General features: G+C 45.2%; 1 protein-coding gene across 1 annotated transcript; it reads right to left on the reverse strand.

Annotated features, from left to right (window-relative positions):
• Window positions 1-16,756: 16,756 nt before the first annotated feature.
• On the reverse strand, window positions 16,757-18,666 carry LOC109767119 (esterase PIR7B). The gene is made up of 3 exons (XM_020325887.4): window positions 18,234-18,666; window positions 17,294-17,431; window positions 16,757-17,128 (listed from the first exon to the last, which is right to left on the reverse strand). The coding sequence occupies exons 1-3, from the start codon at window positions 18,621-18,623 to the stop codon at window positions 16,835-16,837; spliced, it is 822 nt and encodes a 273-aa protein (XP_020181476.1). The 5' UTR covers window positions 18,624-18,666; the 3' UTR covers window positions 16,757-16,834.
• Between the last annotated feature and the right edge of the window lie 5,803 nt (window positions 18,667-24,469).

A 24,469-nucleotide genomic window follows, 5' to 3' on the forward strand; every position in this document is an offset into this window, starting at 1 on the left:
CATTAATTTTAATTTAGTAAAATATATCTATAGCCCCTAAAATAATGTTTCAGAACAATACACTACTATAAAAAGTTTTTCCCTGATATAAAATAGTTTAGTATTTTATAAAATACCTAAGGCGTTCAAATAGTTGTTTTGCCAATGTTTAAATCATTTTAGTGCTTTTAATCTTTTTAAAAAAATGTGGTTCCTCCACCATTATGACTTAGGATTGATTTGTCCCATTTTGGACATTTTAGTTTTAACGTTTGAAAATTTTACCGTTTGACTTGATTTTGAATTTAAATTTGAATCGGTCTCGAACTAACACGAGATTAGCAACAGTAACCATCGTGACGTGGCATCATTAACAGAGGTTTACTGTAGCTTAACTACCCGGGCGTCACAATTCTCCTCCACTACAAGAAATCTCGTCCCGAGGTTAAGAGGGGAGTAAGGGGGAAAGTTCTGGTTACGATATTCTAACGGATCTTCTCGAAGAAGTTAATCCTTTCGTTGATGTCTTCAATTCTTTATTCCAATGTATCATGATGAAGTTGTCGTCCTTTCTTCGGGAACTCCATCATACTTACGAAAGGATAAGGGGGCATTACGGAAAAACGGACCGCTACAATGTTTGCTTATCTAGTAGATAACATCGGGGAAGGTGGCAGAAGTAACCCTTGAATTGAAACTTAAGACATTATCAAGAGCAAAGTGAGTAGATATTATGGGAAGTTTCAAGCCGGCAGGCAATCGATCGATGCCTGAAACAGGGCGTGAAAGGGGTTCAAAGCAACGGGAATAAGTGTTGTGTCTCACACCAAAATTTATGATCTCTTGGAAGGTGGCTCGCAGATTACCTACGAAACCAATAGTAAGGGATAACTTTGTGAACAAGGTGTACAGGAGAGTCAGGTTTTGATCCTGTGGAACTGTGAGTTATGGGCCCACCATGTGGTTAAAAGTAGGAAGGTCAGTGACATCTTGCATGATCATGTAAGCAAGGCATGTCAGAGAATAGTCTGTCGGTTATGTCGGCAACAACATCGGTACCAAGGGCGAGGGACGAAGAGAACCATTTTCCTGCTCGTTTGAACGAGGCGGACCAGTAGGCAAGGTTCTCGTCCATCGGTGGTTACCGGAATGTCATCAACAAATGCAACAGGGTCTTACTGACACGGTTGTACACCAAGGTGTTTACATAAGCAGGAGAAAATTACTGCTTAGATCATATAGATCACCAGAAAGGTTAAACAAATCAATGAAAAGCAAAGGTGACCATCAGATTAAACAGAACAATGGAAAGGTAAATGTGTTTAAACACATGTTTCAGGGATATATCCTTCCCAAGGACAAGCAGAGCATGATATCCATGACAGGATAGAAAGTAGATAACTGTTTAGGTAAGGGGAGAGGAATTTCATGACATAACCCAAACATCGGTATTTGGATAATGGACAAAGAAAATTTAGCATTGTTCTTCAAGTGCTCTTATTGAAAATCAGAGTACCACAGACATGCTTCGAGGTAGCATTGGCATGGTCTTCAAGCAAAGGTCAGACTTTGGATACAAAGGATCCATCGGAAACAACTTATAGAATAAGTCTTACAATTTCCTCATGGAAAAATGGATAACCTTGCTGAAAAGGAATCTATAACAATAGGGCCTCCGGCCAGGCGTGCTAGGCACGACATCACCTTACCGGGTCACATAAAGACCAGTGTTATATCTCTTGGAAATATGTTCCAACCATCATATCAGACCGAGATTCAGTTCTGATTGGTGGCAGGATACCTAGGAAGAAAAGGTGCAACATAATTGACGAGATGACAATGTAAGATTCTCGGGAAATGAACTATGGAGCGAGTTCCGACACACGAGTTCATCATTAAACCAAGGAGTGGTGAGGAGGTGGCTGATTTACTCAGCGACAATTCATTGAGATTTTCAAAAGATGGATTTCCACACTTATGTGAACAAGGAGATAACATTTGTCAGGTCAAATGATATAATGAGGTATGCTGGAGGAAAACATACACAGTTAAACATTGGTTGAAAGATGCACCCGAAATATGGGCTTAGGTAGCATGATCAATGTTAGAATGGTGATCCGATAACCAATGGTCTAAGAATGAAATATTGACCATTAACTTCAAAGCAATAGGGTTGCTAGAAGTTTTGAAGTCGCACATCATTGTTCGATTGTCGGTTTTCCGGTATGAAATAACACGGGGACCAAGGAATGAACGGATATGGCAAAAGGTATCACCTGCATCAAGAATTCTTAAGAGGTGGTGAAATTCTCACGACATTCTTGACATAAAAGATGGCAATACTCCAAGGTAAAGAAGAACAAATGCTGGATAGCGAGGATCTCAAGGTATAACACAAGACACGAACAAGTTTGTGTTGAACGGAAGGCAATCGAGTGGTCGATTATAACACAAATCATCGAGGGCAAGGATGGTATTTCTCATCATGAATTCAATTGATATCCTTGAGGAGCTTGGAATGTTGATGATGATCATGACACATTTGTCGAGAGGTTTCATGAAGATATAATCGCTCATCGGCGAAATCAAGTCAAAGGAATGATGAAGCAAGAGGTTATTGGAACCATGGGTACGACACAAACTCGAAACCAAGCTTGTTGTTCAAGGTGGAATGATAAGACAAGGAAATCAATGCAAGCTTAGCTCAGTGTCAAAAATTGTGTTCCGGGAAGAAGGACCGGGTAGCACAGTTAAGATTTAGCACAATAATGATATAGCCGATCAGGCTAGGAATGACATGATCAGGTACAAACTCAGAAGTAAAGAATATTAGTAAGAGTTGTTGAACCGTAATGCGGACTCGGTTCAGTTATCGGTGCCTTTGAGTGTTTAAAAACTCGGAGCCCGTGAGAAATTGGAATCGGTGAGGATGTAGTACTTGATGAAGAACTCATAAGAGGTTATGCAGTTCTGTGATAATCTCGAGATACCAGGGGGTAATACTCGACGACAGATCAAAATAGAGGTTGGACTGGGTATTGTTCTGCAGAAGACAAGTGCTTAAACTTGCACGAGAAATGGTATTTAAAAGAGAACATGGTTGGAACCACGATTGCAAAATGCCAGATCCCAGATATAAGATAAACTTATACCAAGGAAATATTTATTTGAAGAGAAGCTTTAATGATACGATCTACATCGTTTCCATGGGCATGAACACAAAGTTCAAGGTCAACTCCCACTTCTCCAATGCATAACCTTTCATCCACTTCTCACTTTCGAAGAAGTTGTAGTGTTGAAATTTTATCTGGCAAAATACCAGAATAGTATGACTCGTGAAAACTTTCGAGTTCACACATATTAAGGAAGGCATAGGTTCAACCCGTCAGGGTATCGTGGAAACATATACCACAAACTTCGGAGTAAATAATACAAGCTCGAAAGTAGAGTATGATTATCAAAGCAGAGGATACAAATTACCAAAGGCATTATATACCCATGGAAATGCTCACAAGGTTTTTGAATATGAAGGATATTATCGGATAAAATCCAACAAAGGATCCGGTGGTCTTCAAGGGATCTGATGTGAGCATCGGTACTCAACCAGAGGAAGAAAGGATGCAAGGAGATCAGACTATAGAAACAACTGACTAATTCAAAGCTGAAATGCAAAGGAATTATGAACTTCAAATCAAGGGATCAGAAGCAAAACACTCTGATCAAGGATGGATAAGTTGAGTAGGCTTAGGGGTACAATCGATGGCAATTTGATTGGTTGAGATCCAGCTCATGTTTAATATGACGTCTGAGCCGGAAGGATGAATTTTAGGATCTGATTGAGGATTGCGAGCATTCGTAACATATCGAATCAAGGGACTCGAAATGATAATGACAAATGATGCTAATGAATATTGCTAGTCATATGGAACGCAACCATAATGCAAGCAGACAAGTATTTGCAGAGTAATGGCGGGCAGAGATTTATCAAAAGATCAGATAGTATTTCAAGGTGTCTTGTGAATCATATGAACAATGGGGGAAGAGCGGATACTCTGTAAGTGCGAGGAATTATCCGTAGAGGGTATTCATGTGGCAAGAACTGCAATGCAGTAGGCACAAAGTATTCTCAGATCAAATAGAGATAATTTCGGGGTATCTTGTAATAACAAGATCAACTGAGAACAAAAGTAAGAACAACAGGTGTATGTATTTATCCATAGGGATATTTCGGTGGTAGGGAATTGCAAAAGAAGTGGGCACAAAGTCTCGAGAGAACTTTAGAGAGTATCTTCGGAATCTTCTGGTGCAGCAAGCGACCATCTGGAGTGAGGGCTCTCCGGGAGAAAGTATTTTCGAGAACCTAAAGTTAGTTTTGTTTTTAGCAAAATCATTTAACCCGAATAGAAGAGAGATCAGAGTCCCAGAGTATAGGTTGACGAATAAAAGATCCTAATACCACCCAATGGCGACGTGGGCCCGTAAGCCACACAGCCATGTTAGTAAAAGTTTTGCAATTAATAGACTCGAGTTCGGCCAAGGAGTGTGGAAGGGGGATTCCTACAGGCAGTCGACTCTGATACCAACTTGTGACGCCCCCGATTCAATCGTACACTAATCATACACGCAAACGTGTACGATCAAGATCAGGGACTCACGGGAAGATATCACAACACAACTCTAAAAATAAAATAAGTCATACAAGCATCATAATACAAGCCAGGGGCCTCGAGGGCTCGAATACAAGTGCTCGATCATAGACGAGTCAGCGAAGCAACAATATCTGAGTACAGACATTAGTAAACAAGTTTGCCTTAAGAAGGCTAGCACAAACTGGGATACAGATCGAAAGAGGCGCAGGCCTCCTGCCTGGGATCCTCCTAAACTACTCCTGGTCGTCGTCAGCGGGCTGCACGTAGTAGTAGGCACCTCCGGTGTAGTAGGAGTCGTCGTCGACGGTGGCGTCTGGCTCCTGGGCTCCAGCATCTGGTTGCGACAACCAGGTAGAATGGAGAGGGGGAAAAGAGGGAGAAAAGCAACCGTGAGTACTCATCCAAAGTACTCGCAAGCAAGGATGTACACTACATATGGAGGGGTATATGGGTAAAGGGCCATATCGGTGGACTGAACTGCAGAATGCCAGAATAAGTGGGGGATAGCTAATCCCGTCGAAGACTACGCTTCTGGCCACCTCCATCTTGCAGCATGTAGGAGAGAGTAGATGGTAAGTTCACCAAGTAGCATCGCATAGCATAATCCTACCCAGCGATCCCCTCCTCGTCGCCCTGTTAGAGAGCGATCACTGGGTTATATCTGGCACTTGGAAGGGTGTGCTTTATTAAGTATCCGGTTCTAGTTTTCATAAGGTCAAGGTACAACTCCGGGTCGTCCTTTTACCGAGGGACACGGCTATTCGAATAGATAAACTTCCCTGCAGGGGTGCACCACATAACCCAACACACTTGGTCCCATTTGGCCGGACACACTTTCCTGGGTCATGCCCGGCCTCGGAAGATCAACACGTCACAACCCTACCTAGGCACAACAGAGAGGTCAGCACGCCGGTCTAATCCTAAGCGCGTAGGGGTCTGGGCCCATCGCCCATTGCACACCTGCACGTTGCGTGGGCGGCCGAAAGCAGACCTAGCAACCTCCATTACAAAGGAAGTCACGTTACGCGGTCCAATCTGGCGCGCGCCGCTCAGTCGCTGACGTCACGAAGGCTTCGGCTGATACCACGACGTCGAGTGCCCATATCTTTCCCACGTAGTTGGTCAGTGCGTATAGACCAAATGGCCAGACTCAGATCAAATACCAAGATCTCATTAAGTGTGTTAATTGATGTAACCGCGGACACCGACCAGGGCCTGGCCCACCTCTCTCCTAAGCGGTCTCAACCTGCCCTGTCGCTCCGCCACAAAGATCGACCCAAAGGGCCGTTGGGACAAAGGTCCTTTCAGCCCCCAATCCGTGAATCACTCGCGGGTGCTCCACGAGCCGACCCGACTTTAGTCACCACATGTATCATGTATAAAGTATATAGTATAAACCCATGATCACCTCCCAAGTGATCACGGCCCGATAGTATAGCACAGCAGACGGACAAGAATGTAGGGCCATAGATGGAATACTATCATCCTATACTAAGCATGTAGGATTGCAGGTAAAGGTAACAACAGTAGTAGCAAGGACAGGCTATGTATCAGGATAGGATCAATGAAAAGCAGTAACATGCTACACTACTCTAATGCAAGTAGTATAGAGAAGAATAGGCGATATCTGGTGATCAAGGGGGGGGGCTTGCCTGGTTGCTCTAGCAAGGAGGGGTCGTCAACAGCGTAGTCGGTCGGGGCACCAGCAGCGGCGTCGGTCTCGTAGTCTACCGGAGAGAAGAGGGGGAAGAAACAATGAATACAATGCAAACAGAAGCATGACGGTGCATGACATGACAATGCGCGGTGCTAGGTGTGCCCTAACACGGTAGGAGGTGATACCGTTGAAGGGGGGAAACATCCGGGAAAGTATCCCCGGTGTTTCGCGTTTTCGGACAGATGAACCGGAGGGGGAAAGTTGCGAGTTTGCTATGCTAGGGATGTGTGGTGGACGAACGGGCTGTGTATCCGGATTCGTCTCGTCGTTCTGAGCAACTTTCATTTACAAAGTTTTTTCATGCGAGTTACGGTTTATTTTCTATGATTTATCAAAGTTTTATGCATTTTTGAAATTTATTAAATTATCTAAATCGAACATTATCCAGAACTGGGCAAGGTGATGCCAGCATGACATCACCATGATGTTAGTAGGTCAAACCCAGCTGACCAGAGTCAAAGTTGGACTGTGGGTCCAGTGGGACCCACCTGTCATAGACTAACATGTTAATTAGGTTTTTATTAAGCAGGATTAATTGATTAGGTTAATTAAACACAGTTAATTATGTTAATTAATTTAGTTAATTAATTAATTGTATTTATTATTATTATTAATTCTTTTTTTATATCTTTTTTTAATGTTCTAGGTGTTGGGCCCCACATGTCTATGGCCCAGGGCCTTAACGGGCACAGGGGAAGCAGGCGCTGGGCGCTGCGGTTACGGGCAATGTTGGGCGTCGGGCACCAGCCCGGCAGGGCACTCGCCCAGGCCATCCGCGGCGCAGTGGGGTGCCGGCGGGTGTGGCTGCGGCTGCCGGAGCAGTAGCAGCAAGGGAGCGGCGCGAAGGGGAGTGGCCCGGCGGGGGGAACGGGATGCAGCAGAGGAGAGGCGAGCGAGGTCAGGGCGGGGTCGGCTGGCGGAGGCGGGCTCGAGCAGTTGGTAGTAGCGACAAAAGGGGGGCACCGGCGGCAGCTAAAGCAGCAGCGGGGGAGGTGCGCGCCGACGGGCGCAGGAGCGAGGCGAGGAGGGCCGCGCGTGCAAGCACAGGATGCGGTCGGCAGGGGGCCGCGGGCGCCGTTTCGAGCGGCGCAACGAGCTGCGGGCGGTTGCCGCGTGGCTGAGCGCGAGCGCGGTGACCGTAGGGAGGCAAGATGGGGTCGGACGGGGAGGTCCTCACCGGCCCTGTAGTTGTGCAACGGTATGCTCGATGGAGGGGCCGGAGATGCGTTTCCGGCGACGGTGCGACGGATAGCGATGTCGGGGGCCCTTTCCGGTCCAGGAACGGGGAGGAGGGTGAGGACGACGGCGAGCGACGGGCGGGGCGGCGCCGGTGATGCGTCGAGGAGGCGGGGTCCTGATGTGGATCGAGGGGGCGAAGGAGTGAGGCGATGGCGTCTGGGGCCCGCTGCCCCGACCTAGATCCAATCGGGGGGGAAGAGAAGCGAGGGGATCATTTCCCCGATCCAGATTGGATCGGGAAGGGGGAGGAGAGAACGAGGGAGTGGGGGAAGTGGTGCGGTTAGGAGGGTTAGGGTTTCGGCAACAGGGGATAAGGGAGTGGGGCGCCGGCTGGGCCGGCGGGCTGGTTGGGTGGGATGGCCGAGGCCCATGGGGAGCGGGGGGGGGGTTCTTTTCTTTTCTGTTTTATTTTAGTTACACATTAATTTTAATTTAGTAAAATATATCTATAGCCCCTAAAATTATGTTTCAGAATAATACACTACTATAAAAAGTTTTACCCTCATATAAAATAGTTTAGTATTTTATAAAATACCAAAGGCGTTCAAATAGTTGTTTTGCTACTGTTTAAATCATTTTAGTGCGTTTAATCTTTTTACAAAAAGTGGTTCCTCCACCATTATGACTTAGAATTTATTTGTCCCATTTTGGACATTTTAGTTTTAACGTTTGAAATATTTACCGTTTGACTTGATTTTGAATTTAAATTTGAATCGGTCTCGAACTAACACGAGATTAGCAACAGTAACCATCGTGACGTGGCATCATTAACAGAGGTTTACTGTAGCTTAACTACCCGGGCGTCACAATACAATAAACAAACAACGCATGGAAATGAACATATTCTACATACAATTCTATCATGAATGCATATGAAGAATGTTACGAAAGGGGCTACGGTTCTACCGGAACGAGGGATACGCCAACGGGAAGGAATCGGTGGAGACAAGATGGATATGGGCAAAATATTGGTAAACCAAGCATGGCACTGGAGATTCGGTTGAAATTGATGTAAAGATCATCGAAAACGGATGCACGGAGCTCAAACGGTGAGCAAAACAATATGCTATGCAAACCTGTCCATAACAGCAACATGGAAATTTGGATGCAACATTTAAATATGATGCAAACTCAAACAAGGGAACAAATGACATGGCTTGATAGTACTGGTAAAGCATGGCAAAACAAGCTTACTGATCATGTTGAAATTAGTTATAGATTAGTGGGAACCAACGAGACAAACACATGAGATGCTTCAGTGGGGATTTGACGAGGATTGTGGGCGCTTCTACGTCTCGTTTCCGGATGATTAGTAGTGGCCCTAGTCGGGTTATCCAGGGACTATAGCAGGGTGGTGTTTTCTCGTTTATCTTTTCCGTAGTCGGACTCTATCGATATGTTATGGATGATTTGTATGATGATTGTCATGTTTATGCTATTCTGGGGCAAGTGTATGCCTTGATCTCGTATTCTGTCTATTCTTCGGTTCTATGTATTTTTATGCCACCAACCGGGACCAAAGCCCTCTTTTCAGCAGCGCAAAGGGCGGGAAGCGGCGGCCTTTGGTCCCGGTTGGTGGCACCAACCGAGACTAAAGGTGGGGCATTGGTCCCGGTTGGTGCCACGAACCGGTACCAATGCACCCCTTTAGTCCCGGTTGGTGGCACCAACCGGGACCAAAGGCCTCTTGCTGCCCGCGTCGCGGCCAAAAGTTTAATCCCACCTCGCTAGTTGAGAAGGGCTCGGAGTGGTTTATAAGCCCCGCTGCGGCAGCTGTCTCAAACTCCTCTCTATAGCAGGCTTCTGGGCCTAACTTTGGCGCGCTGCCCGTTGAGCGCTCTAGCCCTTCTGGGCCTGTATTTGCAAACCCGAGGGTTGGAGGGCCCAGCGGACAGCGCCCCAACAATTTTTTTGCTGTATTTAATTTTTTTGTTTTCTTTTTTACTTTATTTATTTTGTTTTGTTTGTACTTACAACAAAAAACTTATTTATTTTATTTTGTTTTGTTTCTAATTACTTATTTATTTTACTTTATGATAATTATTTTTGCTATTAAAGTTTCTATCAAAAAAATTTCTTTATGAAAATTCTTTTTGCTGTATTTAGTTTTTTTGTTTTCTTTTTTGCTTTCTTTATTTTGTTTTGTTTCTACTTACAACAAAAAACTTATTTATTTTATTTTGTTTTGTTTCTAATTACTTATTTATTTTACTTTATGATAATTCTTTTTGCTATTAAAGTTTCTATCAAAAAAAGTTCTTTATGAAAATTCTTTTTGCTTTTAATGATTTTGAACAGAAAATACTTCGATAATTTTAGTTTCAATAATACTAGAGGTTTCTTATAATGTTTTGAACAGAAAATACTTTGTTAATTTTAGTTTCAAAATTTTTATTAAAGTTTATTTTATTTTGTCGGAACACAAGAAGTCCGGAGTTGTAATAAGTTATTAAAAATAAAAAAGAGGCGCAATGCTCGTTGATTTGCTTCAAGCCTTTCGGAATAGTGTAGACTGCACTGCACATAGCTCCATGCAGTCTACCTTATTCCTCAAGGCTTGAAGCTAAGCAACGTGAGCATTGCGCCTCTTCTTCATCGTCTCTGCACTCAGGGCTTATAAACCGCTCCTAGTGCCTCTCAGCTAGCGAGGTGGGACTAAAAAACTGCTTAGTAAGAAACTCTAATACCGGTTCGTGCCACGAACCGGTACTAAAGGTGCTTGTGGGGCCACAGCCTCATTAGTACCGGTTCGTGGCACCAACCGGGACCAAAGGGTGGAATTGGTCCCGGTTCGTGCCACCAACCGGGACCAATGGCCTTGCACAGCGGCGTGGTGGTGAGTTTAGTCCCACCTCGCTAGCTGAGAGAGAGCCGCACCTGTTTATAAGGTGCGGTGCGCCTGAGCTGTCGAGCTCCTCTCTAAAGCAGGCTTACGGGCCTAACCTCTCTGTACATGCCTGTGGGCCTACTGGGCCTTCTGCGGGCCTGAATCCTGGCCCATGGATGGGTTTCTAATCGTATTCAGGCCGTGGTGGCCCAGTAGGTGGCATAATTTTTAATTTTTGGCCTGTTATTTTTCATGCATTTACTAATTATTTTGAGTTATAAGACCCTAAAATTGAAAAGCATTTCAAATGAACTCTGAAAAGGTTGAAAGTTGGCATGGTATCATCATTTCATCCACATAGCATGTGTAAGAAAGTTGAGAGGGTTACGGCAAAAACTAGATGCACTTCGTGTACAAAACGGACAATGGTATCATACTCGTCTGTTACAAAGTTGGCATGGTATCATCATAATAGTTGCGGGAGAAAGTCTTCACTTTCTCTTCGCTTGTGTCATTTTCTTATTGCGCCGTAACCATGGATAATCTTCATCGTTTATCAGGATGCTTGGGTCAGCCTTGACTTGGAAGGGAGGAATTTCATGAAACTTTTCATAATCTTCAGACATGTCTGTCTTGCCCTCCACTCCCACAATGTCTCTTTTTCCTGAAAGAACTATGTGGCGCTTTGGCTCATCGTATGATGTATTCGCTTCCTTATCTTTTCTTTTTCTCGGTCTGGTAGACATGTCCTTCACATAGATAACCTGTGCCACATCATTGGCTAGGACGAACGGTTCGTCAGTGTACCCAAGGTTGTTCAGATCCACTGTTGTCATTCCGTACTGTGGGTCTACCTGTACCCCGCCTCCTGACAGATTGACCCGTTTGCACTTAAACAAAGGGACCTTAAAATCATGTCCGTAGTGAAGTTCCCATATGTCCATTATGTAACCATAATATGTGTCCTTCCCCTCTCGGTTGCTGCATCAAAGCGGACACCGCTGTTTTGGTTGGTGCTCTTTTGATCTTGGGCGATCGTGTAAAATGTATTCCCATTTATCTCGTATCCTTTGTAAGTCAATACAGTCGAAGATGGTCCCCTGGACAACGAGTATAACTCATCACAAACAGTAGTGTCACCTCTGAGACGTGTTTCCAACCAACTGCTGAAAGTCCTGATGTGTTCACATGTAATCCAGTCGTCACACTGCTCCGGGTGTTTGGAGCGCAGACTGTTCTTGTGTTCATCGACATACGGGGTCATCAAGGTAGAGTTCTGTAGAACTATGTAGTGTGCTTGAGACCAAGAATATCCGTCCCTGCATATTATTGAGTCCCCTCCAAGCGTGCCTTTTCCAGCCAGTCTCCCCTCATACCGCGATTTAGGGAGACCTATCTTCTTAAGGCCAGGAATGAAGTCAACACAAAACCCAATGACATCCTCTGTTTGATGGCCCATGGAGATGCTTCCTTCTGGCCTAGCGCGGTTACGGACATATTTCTTTAGGACTCCCATGAACCTCTCAAAGGGGAACATATTGTGTAGAAATACGGGCCCCAGAATGGCAATCTCGTCGACTAGATGAACTAGGACGTGCGTCATGATATTGAAGAAGGATGGTGGGAACACCAGCTCGAAACTGACAAGACATTGTGCCACATCACTCCTTAGCCTTGGTATGATTTCTGGATCGATCACCTTCTGAGAGATTGCATTGAGGAATGCACATAGCTTCACAATCGCTAATCGGACGTTTTCTGGTAGAAGCCCCCTCAATGCAACCGGAAGCAGTTGCGTCATAATCACGTGGCAGTCATGAGACTTTAGGTTCTGGAACTTTTTCTCTGTCATATTTATTATTCTCTTTATATGCGATGAGAAGCCAGTCGGGACCTTCATACTGAGCAGGCATTCAAAGAAGATTTCTTTCTCTTCTTTCGTAAGAGCGTAGCTGGCAGGACCTTCATACTGCTTTGGAGGCATGCCGTCTTTTTCGTGCAAATGTTGCAGGTCCTCCCATGCCTCAGGTGTATCTTTTGTCTTCCCATACACGCCCAAGAAGCCTAGCACGTTCACGCAAAGGTTCTTCGTCACGTGCATCACGTCGATTGAAGAGCGGACCTCTAGCTCTTTCCAGTAGGGTAGGTCCCAAAATATAGATTTCTTCTTCCACATGGGTGTGTGTCCCTCAGCGTCATTCGGAACAGCTAGTCCGCCGGGACCCTTTCCAAAGATTACGTGTAAATCATTGACCATAGCAAGTACGTGATCACCGGTACGCATGGCGGGCTTCTTCCGGTGATCTGCCTCGCCTTTGAAATGCTTGCCTTTCTTTCGACATTGATGGTTGGTCGGAAGAAATCGATGATGGCCCAGGTACACATTCTTCCTGCATTTGTCCAGGTATATACTTTCAGTGTCATCTAAACAGTGCGTGCATGCGTGGTATCCCTTGTTTGTCTGTCCTGAAAGGTTACTGAGAGCGGGCCAATCGTTGATGGTTACAAACAACAACGCGTGCAGGTTAAATTCCTCTTGTTGGTGCTCATCCCATGTACGTACACCGTTTCCATTCCACAGCTGTAAAAGTTCTTCAACTAATGGCCTTAGGTACACATCAATGTCATTGCCGGGTTGCTTAGGGCCTTGGATGAGAACTGGCATCATAATGAACTTCCTCTTCATGCACATCCAAGGAGGAAGGTTATACATACATAGAGTCACGGGCCAGGTGCTGTGATTGCTGCTCTGCTCCCCGAAAGGATTAATGCCATCCGCGCTTAAACCAAACCATACGTTCCTTGGGTCAGCTGCAAACTCAGCCCAGTACTTTCTCTCGATTTTTCTCCACTGCGACCCGTCAGCGGGTGCTCTCAACTTCCCGTCTTTCTTATGGTCCTCGCTTTGCCATCGCATCAACTTGGCATGCTCTTCGTTTCTGAACAGACGTTTCAACCGTGGTATTATAGGAGCATACCACATCACCTTCGCAGGAACCCTCTTCCTGGGGGGCTCGCCGTCAACATCACCAGGGTCATCTCGTCTGATCTTATACCGCAATGCACCGCATACCGGGCATGCGTTCAGATCCTTGTACGCACCGCGGTAGAGGATGCAGTCATTAGGGCATGCATGTATCTTCTGCACCTCCAATCCTAGAGGGCATACGACCTTCTTTGCTGCGTATGTACTGTCGGGCAATTCGTTATCCTTTGGAAGCTTCTTCTTCAATATTTTCAATAGCTTCTCAAATCCTTTGTCAGGCACAGCATTCTCTGCCTTCCACTGCAGCAATTCCAGTATGGTACCGAGCTTTGTGTTGCCATCTTCGCAATTGGGGTACAACCCTTTTTTGTGATCCTCTAACATGCAATCGAACTTCAGCTTCTCCTTTTGACTTTCGCATTGCGTCCTTGCATCGACAATGACCCGGCGGAGATCATCATCATCGGGCACTGGTTCCTCTTGATCTTCAGCAGCTTCCCCCCTTGCAGCATCATTGGGCACATCGTCTGGTTCGTCTTGATCTTCAGCAGCTTCCCCCGTTGCAGCATCACCGTATTCAGGGGGCACATAGTTGTCATCGTCCTCTTCTTCTTTGCCGTCTTCCATCATAACCCCTATTTCTCCGTGCCTCGTCCAAACATTATAGTGTGGCATGAAACCCTTGTAAAGCAGGTGGGTGTGAAGGATTTTCCGGTCAGAGTAAGACTTCGTATTCCCACATATAGGGCATGGACAACACATAAAACCATTCTGCTTGTTTGCCTCAGCCACTTCGAGAAAATCATGCACGCCCTTAATGTACTCGGAGGTGTGTCTGTCACCGTACATCCATTGCCGGTTCATCTGCGTGCATTATATATAATTAAGTGTGTCAAAAACCATTACAGAACATCATGAATAGATAATTAAGTGACCAAATTAATAGAAGTTCATCATCACATTAAAACCAAAGTACATACATAGTTCTCATCTAACAACATATATATGGCTATCCAGAGCATCTAGTTAATTAAACCATACATTGAAACTATGTAAAACATTTCAATGCGAAAACAAATGCGATCATAATCGCAACCAAGGTAACAATTAATCCAACGACATAATGATACCAAGCCTCGGTAGGAATGGCATATTTTCTAATTTCTAATCTTCAAGCGTATTGCATCCATCTTGATCTTGTGATCATCGACGACATCCGCAACATGCAACTCCAATATCATCTTCTCCTCCTCAATTTTTTTATTTTTTCCTTCAAGTAATTGTTTTCTTCTTCAACTAAATTTAACCTCTCGACAATAGGGTCGGTTAGAATTTCCGGTTCAACCACCTCCTAGATAAATAAAATCTATGTCACGTTGGTCGGTATATTTGTCATAAACAATAAATGAACCAAATAGTTATAAAAAGATAATATATACCACATCCGAATCATAGACAGGACGAGGGCCGACGGGGGCGGATACCAAAACCATCGCACTATGTAATAAGAAGGAACAATAAAAGTAACAAAATTAGACAAGTAACTATCTAAAGTAAGAATTTTTTCCTTTCAGAAAGAAGATAAGAACAAGAGGCTCACCACGGTGGTGCTGGCGACGAGATCGGCGCGGGCGATCGACGGCGGTGAAGACGGGGACGGGACGTGACGGACTGCTAAACCTAGACAAATCTCGGGGAAAATGGAGCTCGGAGGTCGAGTTTCGAGAGGAGAAAGATTAACTAGTGTGGCTCAGACATTTCATCGAACACCTCATGTGCATAGGAGGTGAGCTAGAGCACCCAAATGCCCTCCCCTCGCCGGCCAGAAAAAACAGAGCACTGTGGAGTGCTCTGCTGTGGCGATGGGGTATATATAGGGAACTCTTTGGTCCCGGTTCGTGGCACCAACCGGGACTAAAGGCCTTTGGTCCCGGTTGGTGGCAGCAACCGGGACCAAAGGCCTTTAGTCCCGGTTGGTGCCACGAACCGGGACCAAAGGCCTTGTGCTGCCCCGCGTCAAAAGTTTAGTCCCACCTCGCTAGTTGAGAGGGCTCGAGAGTGGTTTATAAGCGCTGCTGCGCCCACCCTCTCGAGCTCCTCTCAACTGCAGGCTTTCGGGCCTAACCGTTCTCTTTGCCTGTGGGGCCTACTGGGCCTTTTGCGGGCCTGAATCCTGGCCCACGGATGGGTTTCAAGTCGTATTCAGGCCGTGGTGGCCCAGTAGGTGGCATAATTTTTTTTCTCTATTTTTTGTTTTCTCTTTTGCTTTATTTGTTTTGTTTTTTTCTACTTACAACAAAAAACTTATTTATTTTATTTCTAATTACTTATGTATTTTACTTTAATTATTTTATTTTTATTTATTTTACTGCTGCCATTTTTATTTATTTTACTGCTGCTATTTTTATTTAATTTATTAAGGTTTATTTATTTTAGTTACTATAGTTTATTTTATTAAGGTTTATTTATTTTTATTTACTATAAAAAAATGAACATAGATGCGCCTATAGAGAAAATTCAACCTAAATTCATAATAAATTTCTATGAAATTCAAAGAAATTTACTGTGACTTTAGGTCAAATTCCCTGTATAAGGGCATCTATTTTCACTTTGAGAGGAGCTCAACAAGGCAGAGAGGGACGGGCTTATAAACTGGTGTGAGCGCCCTTCGGTTGGCGAGGTGGGTCTAAACACTGGCCGCAACTAGGACCAGCCCTTTAGTCCCGGTTTGTGTTATGAACCGGGACTAAAGAGTGGTGGGCCAGGAGCGTGGCCCATTGGTCCCGGTTTGTCCCACCAACCGGGACCAAAGGGTATGGACGAACCGGGACCAATGCCCCCACGAGGCCCGGCAGGCCCCTGGTCGCACGAACCGGGACCAATGCTCACATTAGTCCCGGTTCGTGACTGAACCGGGACTAATGTGAATATTGCCCTGTGACCAAAGCCCAGTTTTCTACTAGTGGGCGTTCAGGCTGTGGGGGTTTCCCTATCGAACGAAATCAATCGTCAAGGAGTAATGATCATACCGAAGGTTTCCGTCGGTCTGGCCCCTCCCCGGGCCGAACGTTTGGCCAATATCGGCGTCCTATCTTTTTGGAACATCCACACCTTCCACATAATTTCTTTTATTTGAATGGTTTCCAATAAGTAATCCCATCATGATCAGAAGCATATATGACATATTTGTACCAAACTTACTCGCAGAAAAAAAGTATTGCTCTCTCCGTCTCGAATTACTTGTCTTGCATTTGTCTAGATACACATGCATTTAGATATGTTTTAGTGTTAAATACATCCGTAGATAGACAAATATTTAGGATGAAGGTAATACTACTTAATTTCCATTGATTTAATAGTATCACTGAACATATTTATTTTTAGATGAAAATCAAGTACACACCTACATTGATTTCCAGGGATATATATCGTACAATTTAGCAAGTATTTAAGCTGTCGGCGATCTTGACCAGAGCATCACAGAGCTCCCTAGGCCTTGAGCTCATGATGGCGTGGTCAGCTCCCGCGATCTCCTCGGCCTCCGTGCCGGGGCTCAACAACACCATCCAACGCTGCATCTCCTCGGTGCTGGAGCCATCAGCCTTTGCTACCACATATACCTTCTTCACCGACCCGTAGTTGGTATCGGTGAGCAGGCTTGCATCCTTCATCACCGGATCCTCCATGAACAGGTTTCCCGGTCTCACCAACATTTTTGCCAGGGCCAAATCCTGCATCAACATTGTGAATTGAATCACATAATGGGTCTACTGAAAGTGGATAAGGCGAAGAGTTAATTGACTTAGTATATTTATTTTTGCGAATATTTGGAGAATCATGTCGTTGAGATTAGTTCATTATGGGAGACCAATATGATGTTAAGTCGTGTTGTGCACCTCAGGTGAACTTTGCTGGTAGTTCTTGCGTGCTAAGAAGTTTGGGCCCATTATCATTGCAACCCCTGCACCGTGGTTGTTATTGATTGGCAGCATCTTGCAGTCCATGAGTCCTTCCGATGATGTCCTTCGCATGAACTAATTGCATCAACACAAGATAAGTTAAAAATTAGCATTAATATTGGAGTTATAGAGTCGGAGACCAACCTTTTATATTCCAACAAAAAATTGGTTCATATAACCTCCTACAAACATTTATAATTTGATTACCTATAAAGTTTATTAGTACTCATTCCGTTCTAAATTAGTTGTCTTAGATTTGTCTACATACATATGTATCTCAACATATTTAGATACGATTTGTGTAGATACAGATGTATCTCAACATATTTAGATACATCTGTATCTAGACAAATCTAAAATAACTAAAAAAAATTGAACACTGAAATAACTAATTGGGGATGGATCGGTACTATTAGATACTTAAAAAAACATGTACATATTCATTTTGGAATACACTCCCTCCATTTCATATTATTTTTCTTAAATTTTTCTACATACGGTTGTATATAGACACGTTTTAGTGTTAGATATATCCATATCTAGAATTATGTAAGACAACTAATTTACGGAGGTAATATTTTCGTAGTGTTGTAATTTTATTTACTATTATATAATATACACATGTTACAACAGAAACTTGTTGTTAAAGTTACATTGGAAACATATCAATTTTTGTATATATTCGTCTAAGACGAGCTTCCCGGCCTCACCAACATACGGGACTTGTACATACACTGGATATCTTGGTCAACACTCAACAGAGATTTACCCGCAAAAAAAAAACCACTCAACACAGATTCTTTCGCAAATAGAAAAGAAGAAGAGAAAAACACTCAACAGAGAATAAGAAAAAGAAAACCATAAACAATTGACATACCTCCTCGGTGGTGACGCCCATGTGCTTGCCAACGCACGGCATCCCGGCGGCTGCGAACACGGCGGCGGCGACCTTGCCGGGGAACCTCTCCATGGCTAGCGCCAAGCTGAGCCCGCCGTGGCTGTGCCCGACCAGAATCAGCCTCTCGCCGTCACCCTCTGGCGCCGCGGCCACTACGTCAAGCAGAGGCTGGGAGTACTCCTCGAACGAGTGCACCTCGTCGATGCGCGCCGGGTGAGCGCCGGACGCGGCCAGGTCGACCGCCGTGACACGGTGCCCCGCTGCCTGAAGCGCCGCAACCACCTTGTACCAACACCAGGCCCCGTGGCAGAGGCCGTGCACCAGGATGAAATGGTTCATCACGCTTGTGTTGCTCTGGGTGCTCTCCATTTGTTGCGTAAGACCTGTTTGGTTTTGTGTTGGATGTTTGTTGCCGCGTACACGGCCTGATATTTATAGTGCACATTGGCGTTGATCGCACGCTTATCGGTTAGCACTATCAGCTTCTGCTGCAAGAAAAATGTGACGACTTGTTTTTGGATGTTCGTGCCATACTGCCATGGGTACTAAATTGCATCAGATCAACTTGATCAGCAAGATTGGTAGACGAGCCACGAGAGTTTGACTGGTGGTGACGCAACTCTATTGAAAATTGGTAAACGTTTGTAGGCGGCCGAGCCTGCGTCGTTGGATAGTTAGCGATCGTTGCTTTCGTGTTACTCATCCACACGCCCAGCTATCCGTCCCTTCTTTTTCGTTCCTCATCTCGAACGAAGACTAGTGGCACCTCGTTTTGTTCTCCCCGCACGGTGTCTAATCTTGACTCCCCAAACTTCCTCTTTTGAGCCGCCGCCGTCGGTTTTGAAGGCCCGACCGGCCGCCCTGCTGTTAGCCGGCCACCGCCGCCCAAGCAGAGGGGCCGCACGACTGTTGGTAGTCGGCCACCGCCGCCCAAGTAGGCGATGCTGACCGGTGCCCTGGGAGCTGCGCACCCGTGCTACAACCAGCAAGCGGCGGTGCTGGGACCAGCGCACCGCACTTTTGCCGCCAGCAAGCGATGGTGCTGAAAGCTGAATAAAACTGTTGCTTGTTGATGATTTGCTGTGGCATACAAGAGTATATAAAAGGGTACAAACCGACTTGGGGTAGGGGTACAAAACTGACTTGGACTAGAAGTCGTATACCATAATGACTACTCTAACATCCCCCCGCAGTATCAACGGCAGGCTCGACGACGTTGAGAGTGAAACAGATATCTTGAAACGGCTTAGTAGGCAGTGCCTTGGTGAAAATGTCAGCAAACTGAGCCGAAGAAGGAACATGAAGCACCCGAACCTGACCAAGAGCAACCTTTTCACGAACAAAATGAATATCAATCTCAATATGCTTTGTGCGTCGGTGTTGAACTGGATTGCTGGTCATGTAGACTGCTGATATGTTGTCACAGTAGACAATAGTGGCCTGCTCAATAGGCCTGTGTAGCTCGGAGAGTAACTGCCGAATCCAGATTGTATCTGCAACGGCATGTGCCACAGCGCGATACTGCATGTGTGGAGCCTGCAATAAACGCAGGAGACGAAGACGGCGAGGGCGACCGACGGCGATGGTGGCAATCGGAGATGCTTCGAGGCCATCAACTAGGAACCGCGCGAACCCGGAACAAGTGAACCTAGAGAACCAGCAAATCGAGTGAGCTACTCGCGCTGGTTATTGGTCTGGCCCATCAGTGGGTGGCGCGCGACCGCTCCTTCAATAAGTGGCGCCTACCACAATAGGTAGGCCCATTCAAGGCAGTTGCAACAGAGCTTCTAGTCGATTATTTATTTTGGTCTTCTTGACAGGTTTTTAGTTTTCAATTTCTTTCTTTTTCTTATTTTTCTTAAAGCGGAGACTTCTTTTCGAATTCAGGAGCCTTTTCTCAAATTTTGTGATTTTTTTAGTGAACTTTTTTCAAAACCATAAACTATTTTTTAATTTATGAAGTTTTCAATTTCATGATTTTCTTTAGTTATATGAAGGATTTTCAAATTCATGAAGTTTATCATTTTCATAGACCTTTTCAAATTCATGAACTTATTCCAAACTCTTGGACTCTTTTTTATTTATTTTTGAACTTTTTTTTTAAAGTCAATGTTCAACGGTGCCATTAGTGAACATCCGAACTGTCAACTAGGAACCGAGTGAACAAGGGAACAAGGGAACCAAGAGACCTGCTCGCCCGTCTATTGGGCCGACCTACGATCGGGCGGCGGGCGAGCGCTCCTTCAATAACTGGTGCTGAACGCAATAGGAAGGCCCATCTAAGGAAGTTTAGCGCAGAAGCTCAACCTGGTTTTGGGAAGCTTCTAGATGGTTTCTTTTTCTTTTTATCATCTTGGTTTCCTGGACCGTTATTTTTTCATTTTTTTTTCTTTTCATGCTCAAATGCGCGGCCTTTTTTCAAATTCGTCAACTCTATCTCAATTTTGTGGTTTTTTTAAATTATCAAACTTTTTACAAATTTTGTGACCTATTTTTTGAATTTCAGGAAAAAAAATCAAATCTGCGAGCTCTTAGTTATGAACGTTTTTCAGTTTCATGGTTTTTTTTACAATTTTATGAAGATTTTTCAAATTCATGAACTTTTTCATTTTTGTACATTTTTTCTCAAATTCCTAAACTTTTTAGAAACTCGGAAACTTTTTCTAAATTTGGCGATTTATTTTTTAAAGTCAATGTTTAACCATGCCACTACTGAACGTTCGACCGGTCAAATAGAAACCGAGCAAACGAGGGAACGAGTGAACCAGGGAAACCGAGCAAGCTGTCACCCCGTTTATGGGGCCGACCCACGAGAAAGGTGCCAATTAGGAGCACTCATGGCCTTCATTGTCCTTCACCTAGACTTATCGCAAAAATTGGGCCAAGTACTTGTTTTATCGCTCTTCCTAGAGATTTCTTGGGTTAGCATTTCGAGGTAGGAGCCCCAAAACTTTTTTTCCTTTTTTATGAGAGGACCCCAAAAACTATTGATAGGCGGAGAGGCTCGCCCAGCTGCACTCCTCGCCCCAACCAGCTGGAAAAAAGATTCGAGACTTGCACCAGCTAGGTCTCCTAGGATGGGATGTGGTCCACGGCTTCTCCCGTCATACACTTCTTTGCACTAATGCCAAGTTTGTGCCTAGAAGATAGTCGCAACAAAGAATTCGGGTAACTAGGGGCATCTCTGGCCGACCCCTTATCCATTAGAGGAGTAAAGGGCTGAGTAACTTTAGAGGAGTGAAATTACTCCTGTAAAGGTGGGTGACCCTTGCCGATCCCCTACATTTGGAGTAGTAATTTTTATCTCAACTTTTTTAGCATAGCCGACTTGAACTTCAAACAATTCCACATTATATCATCAAATCATTCCCATATTTTGAAATAAACATGCATAACATATAAACCGTTAATAAGCATATGGTTTCATGGATTGAGATATTCAAATTTAAACATGCATAGGTCATCGAAAAGGAATCACGTCGAAAAAGGTTGATCTAAAATCAGCACAACATAGCATATTTTATGTTGCCGATCGATCCCAACCAAAGACATGCACGACCATCCTTGCAAAAGAAATTACCGCTAACATCACCACCCCCACACACACGGTCACTACCATCATCATCACCACCACCACCACCATCCATACGGCCACCACCATCACCACCACCACCGTACACACGGCCACCGCCACCACGACAATTCCGAAGAAACACCTCCGTTTGGGTTAAGATTTCCCGATGAGTGAGCTCCCAAAATTTCTTTACGGTATCATCAATTGTGGTTGGGTTCATGAACATGATAAAACGGTCTTCGGCTTTATTTGCATTCTGAACTCAGTGGTATCGAAACCTTGCTCCTCGTGAACATACTCGACAGGGTCCTTGGACTCGCACTCGTCTCCCGGTACTACCCACAAGAAAGAGCAAGCATACATGTGACGCCCCCGATTCAATCGTACACTAATCATACACGCAAACGTGTATGATCAAGATCAGGGACTCACGGGAAGATATCACAACACAACTCTAAAAATAAAATAAGTCATACAAGCATCATAATACAAGCAAGGGGCCTCGAGGGCTCGAATACAAGTGCTCGATCATAGACGAGTCAGCAGAAGCAACAATATCTGAGTACAGACATTAGTAAACAAGTTTGCCTTAAGAAGGCTAGCACAAACTGTGATACAGATCGAAAGAGGCGCAGGCCTCCTGCCTGGGATCCTCCTAAACTACTCCTGGTTGTCGTCAGCGGGCTGCACGTAGTAGTAGACACCTCCGGTGTAGTAGGAGTCATCGTCGACGGTGGCGTCTGGCTCCTGGGCTCCAGCATCTGGTTGCGACAACCAGGTAGAATGGAGAGGGGGGAAAAGAGGGAGAAAAGCAACCGTGAGTACTCATCCAAGGTACTCGCAAGCAAGGATCTACACTACATATGCAGGGGTATATGGGTAAAGGGCCATATAGGTGGACTGAACTGCAGAATGCCAGAATAAGTGGGGGATAGCTAATCCTGTCGAAGACTACGCTTCTGGCTACCTCCATCTTGCAGCATGTAGGAGAGAGTAGATGGTAAGTTCACCAAGTAGCATTGCATAGCATAATCCTACCCGGCGATCCCCTCCTCGTCGCCCTGTTAGAGAGCGATCACCGGGTTATATCTGGCACTTGGAAGGGTGTGTTTTATTAAGTATCCGGTTCTAGTTGTCATAAGGTCAAGGTACAACTCCGGGTCGTCCTTTTACCGAGGGACACGGCTATTCGAATAGATAAACTTCCCTGCAGGGGTGCACCACATAACCCAACGCGCTTTATCCCATTTAGCCGGACACACTTTCCTGGGTCATGCCCGGCCTCGGAAGATCAACACGTCGCAGCCCTACCTAGGCACAACAGAGAGGTCAGCACGCCGGTCTAATCCTAAGCGCGCATGGGTCTGGGCCCATCGCCCATTGCACACCTGCACGTTGCGTGGGCGGCCGGAAGTAGACCTCGCGACCTCCATTACAAAGGAAGTCACGTTACGCGGTCCAATCTGGCGCGCGCCGCTCAGTCGCTGACGCCACGAAGGCTTCGGCTGATACCACGACGTCGAGTGCCGATATCTTTCCCACGTAGTTGGTTAGTGTGTATAGACCAAATGGCCAGACTCAGATCAAATACCAAGATCTCGTTAAGTGTGTTAATTGATGTAACCACGGACACCGACCAGGGCCTGGCCCACCTCTCTCCTAGGCGGTCTCAACCTGCCCTGTCGCTAAGCAAAGATCCACCCAAAGGGCCGTCGGGACAAAGGTCCTTTCAGCCCCCAATCCGTGAATCACTCGCGGGTGCTCCATGAGCCGACCCGACTTTAGTCACTACATGTATCATGTATAAAGTATATAGTATAAACCCATGATCACCTCCCAAGTGATCACCGCCCGATATTATAGCACAGCAGACGAACAAGAATGTAGGGGCATAGATGGAATACTAGCATCCTATACTAAGCATGTAGGATTGCAGGTAAAGGTAACAACAGTAGTAGCAAGGACATGCTATGTATCAGGATAGGATTAACGAAAAGCAGTAACATGCTACACTACTCTAATGCAAGCAGTATAGAGAAGAATAGGCAATATCTGGTGATCAAGGGGGGGCTTGCCTGGTTGCTCTAGCAAGAAGGAGGGGTCGTCAACAGCGTAGTCGGTCGGGGCACCAGCAGCGGCGTCAGTCTCGTAGTCTACCGGAGAGAAGAGGGGGAAGAAACAATGAATACAATGCAAATAGAAGCATGACAGTGAATGACATGACAATGCGCGGTGCTAGGTGTGCCCTAACGCGGTAGGAGGTGATACCGGTGAAGGGGGAAACATCCGGGAAAGTATCCCCGGTGTTTCGCGTTTTCGGACAGATGAACCGGAGGGGGAAAATTGCGAGTTTGCTATGCTAGGGATGTGTGGTGGACGAACGGGCTGTGTATCCGGATTCGTCTCGTCGTTCTGTGTAACTTTCATGTACAAAGTATTTTCATCCGAGTTACGGTTTATTTTCTATGATTTATCAGAGTTTTATGCATTTTTGAAATTTATTCTATTATCTAAATCGAACATTATCCAGAACAGGGCAAGGTGATGTCAGCATGACATCACCACGACGTCAGCAGGTCAAACCCAGCTGACCTGAGTCAAAGTTGGACTGTGGGTCCCGTGGGACCCACCTGTCATGGAC

Source organism: Aegilops tauschii, chromosome 3, assembly GCF_002575655.3.
Source record: "Aegilops tauschii subsp. strangulata cultivar AL8/78 chromosome 3, Aet v6.0, whole genome shotgun sequence".
Taxonomy (NCBI): Eukaryota; Viridiplantae; Streptophyta; class Magnoliopsida; order Poales; family Poaceae; genus Aegilops; species Aegilops tauschii.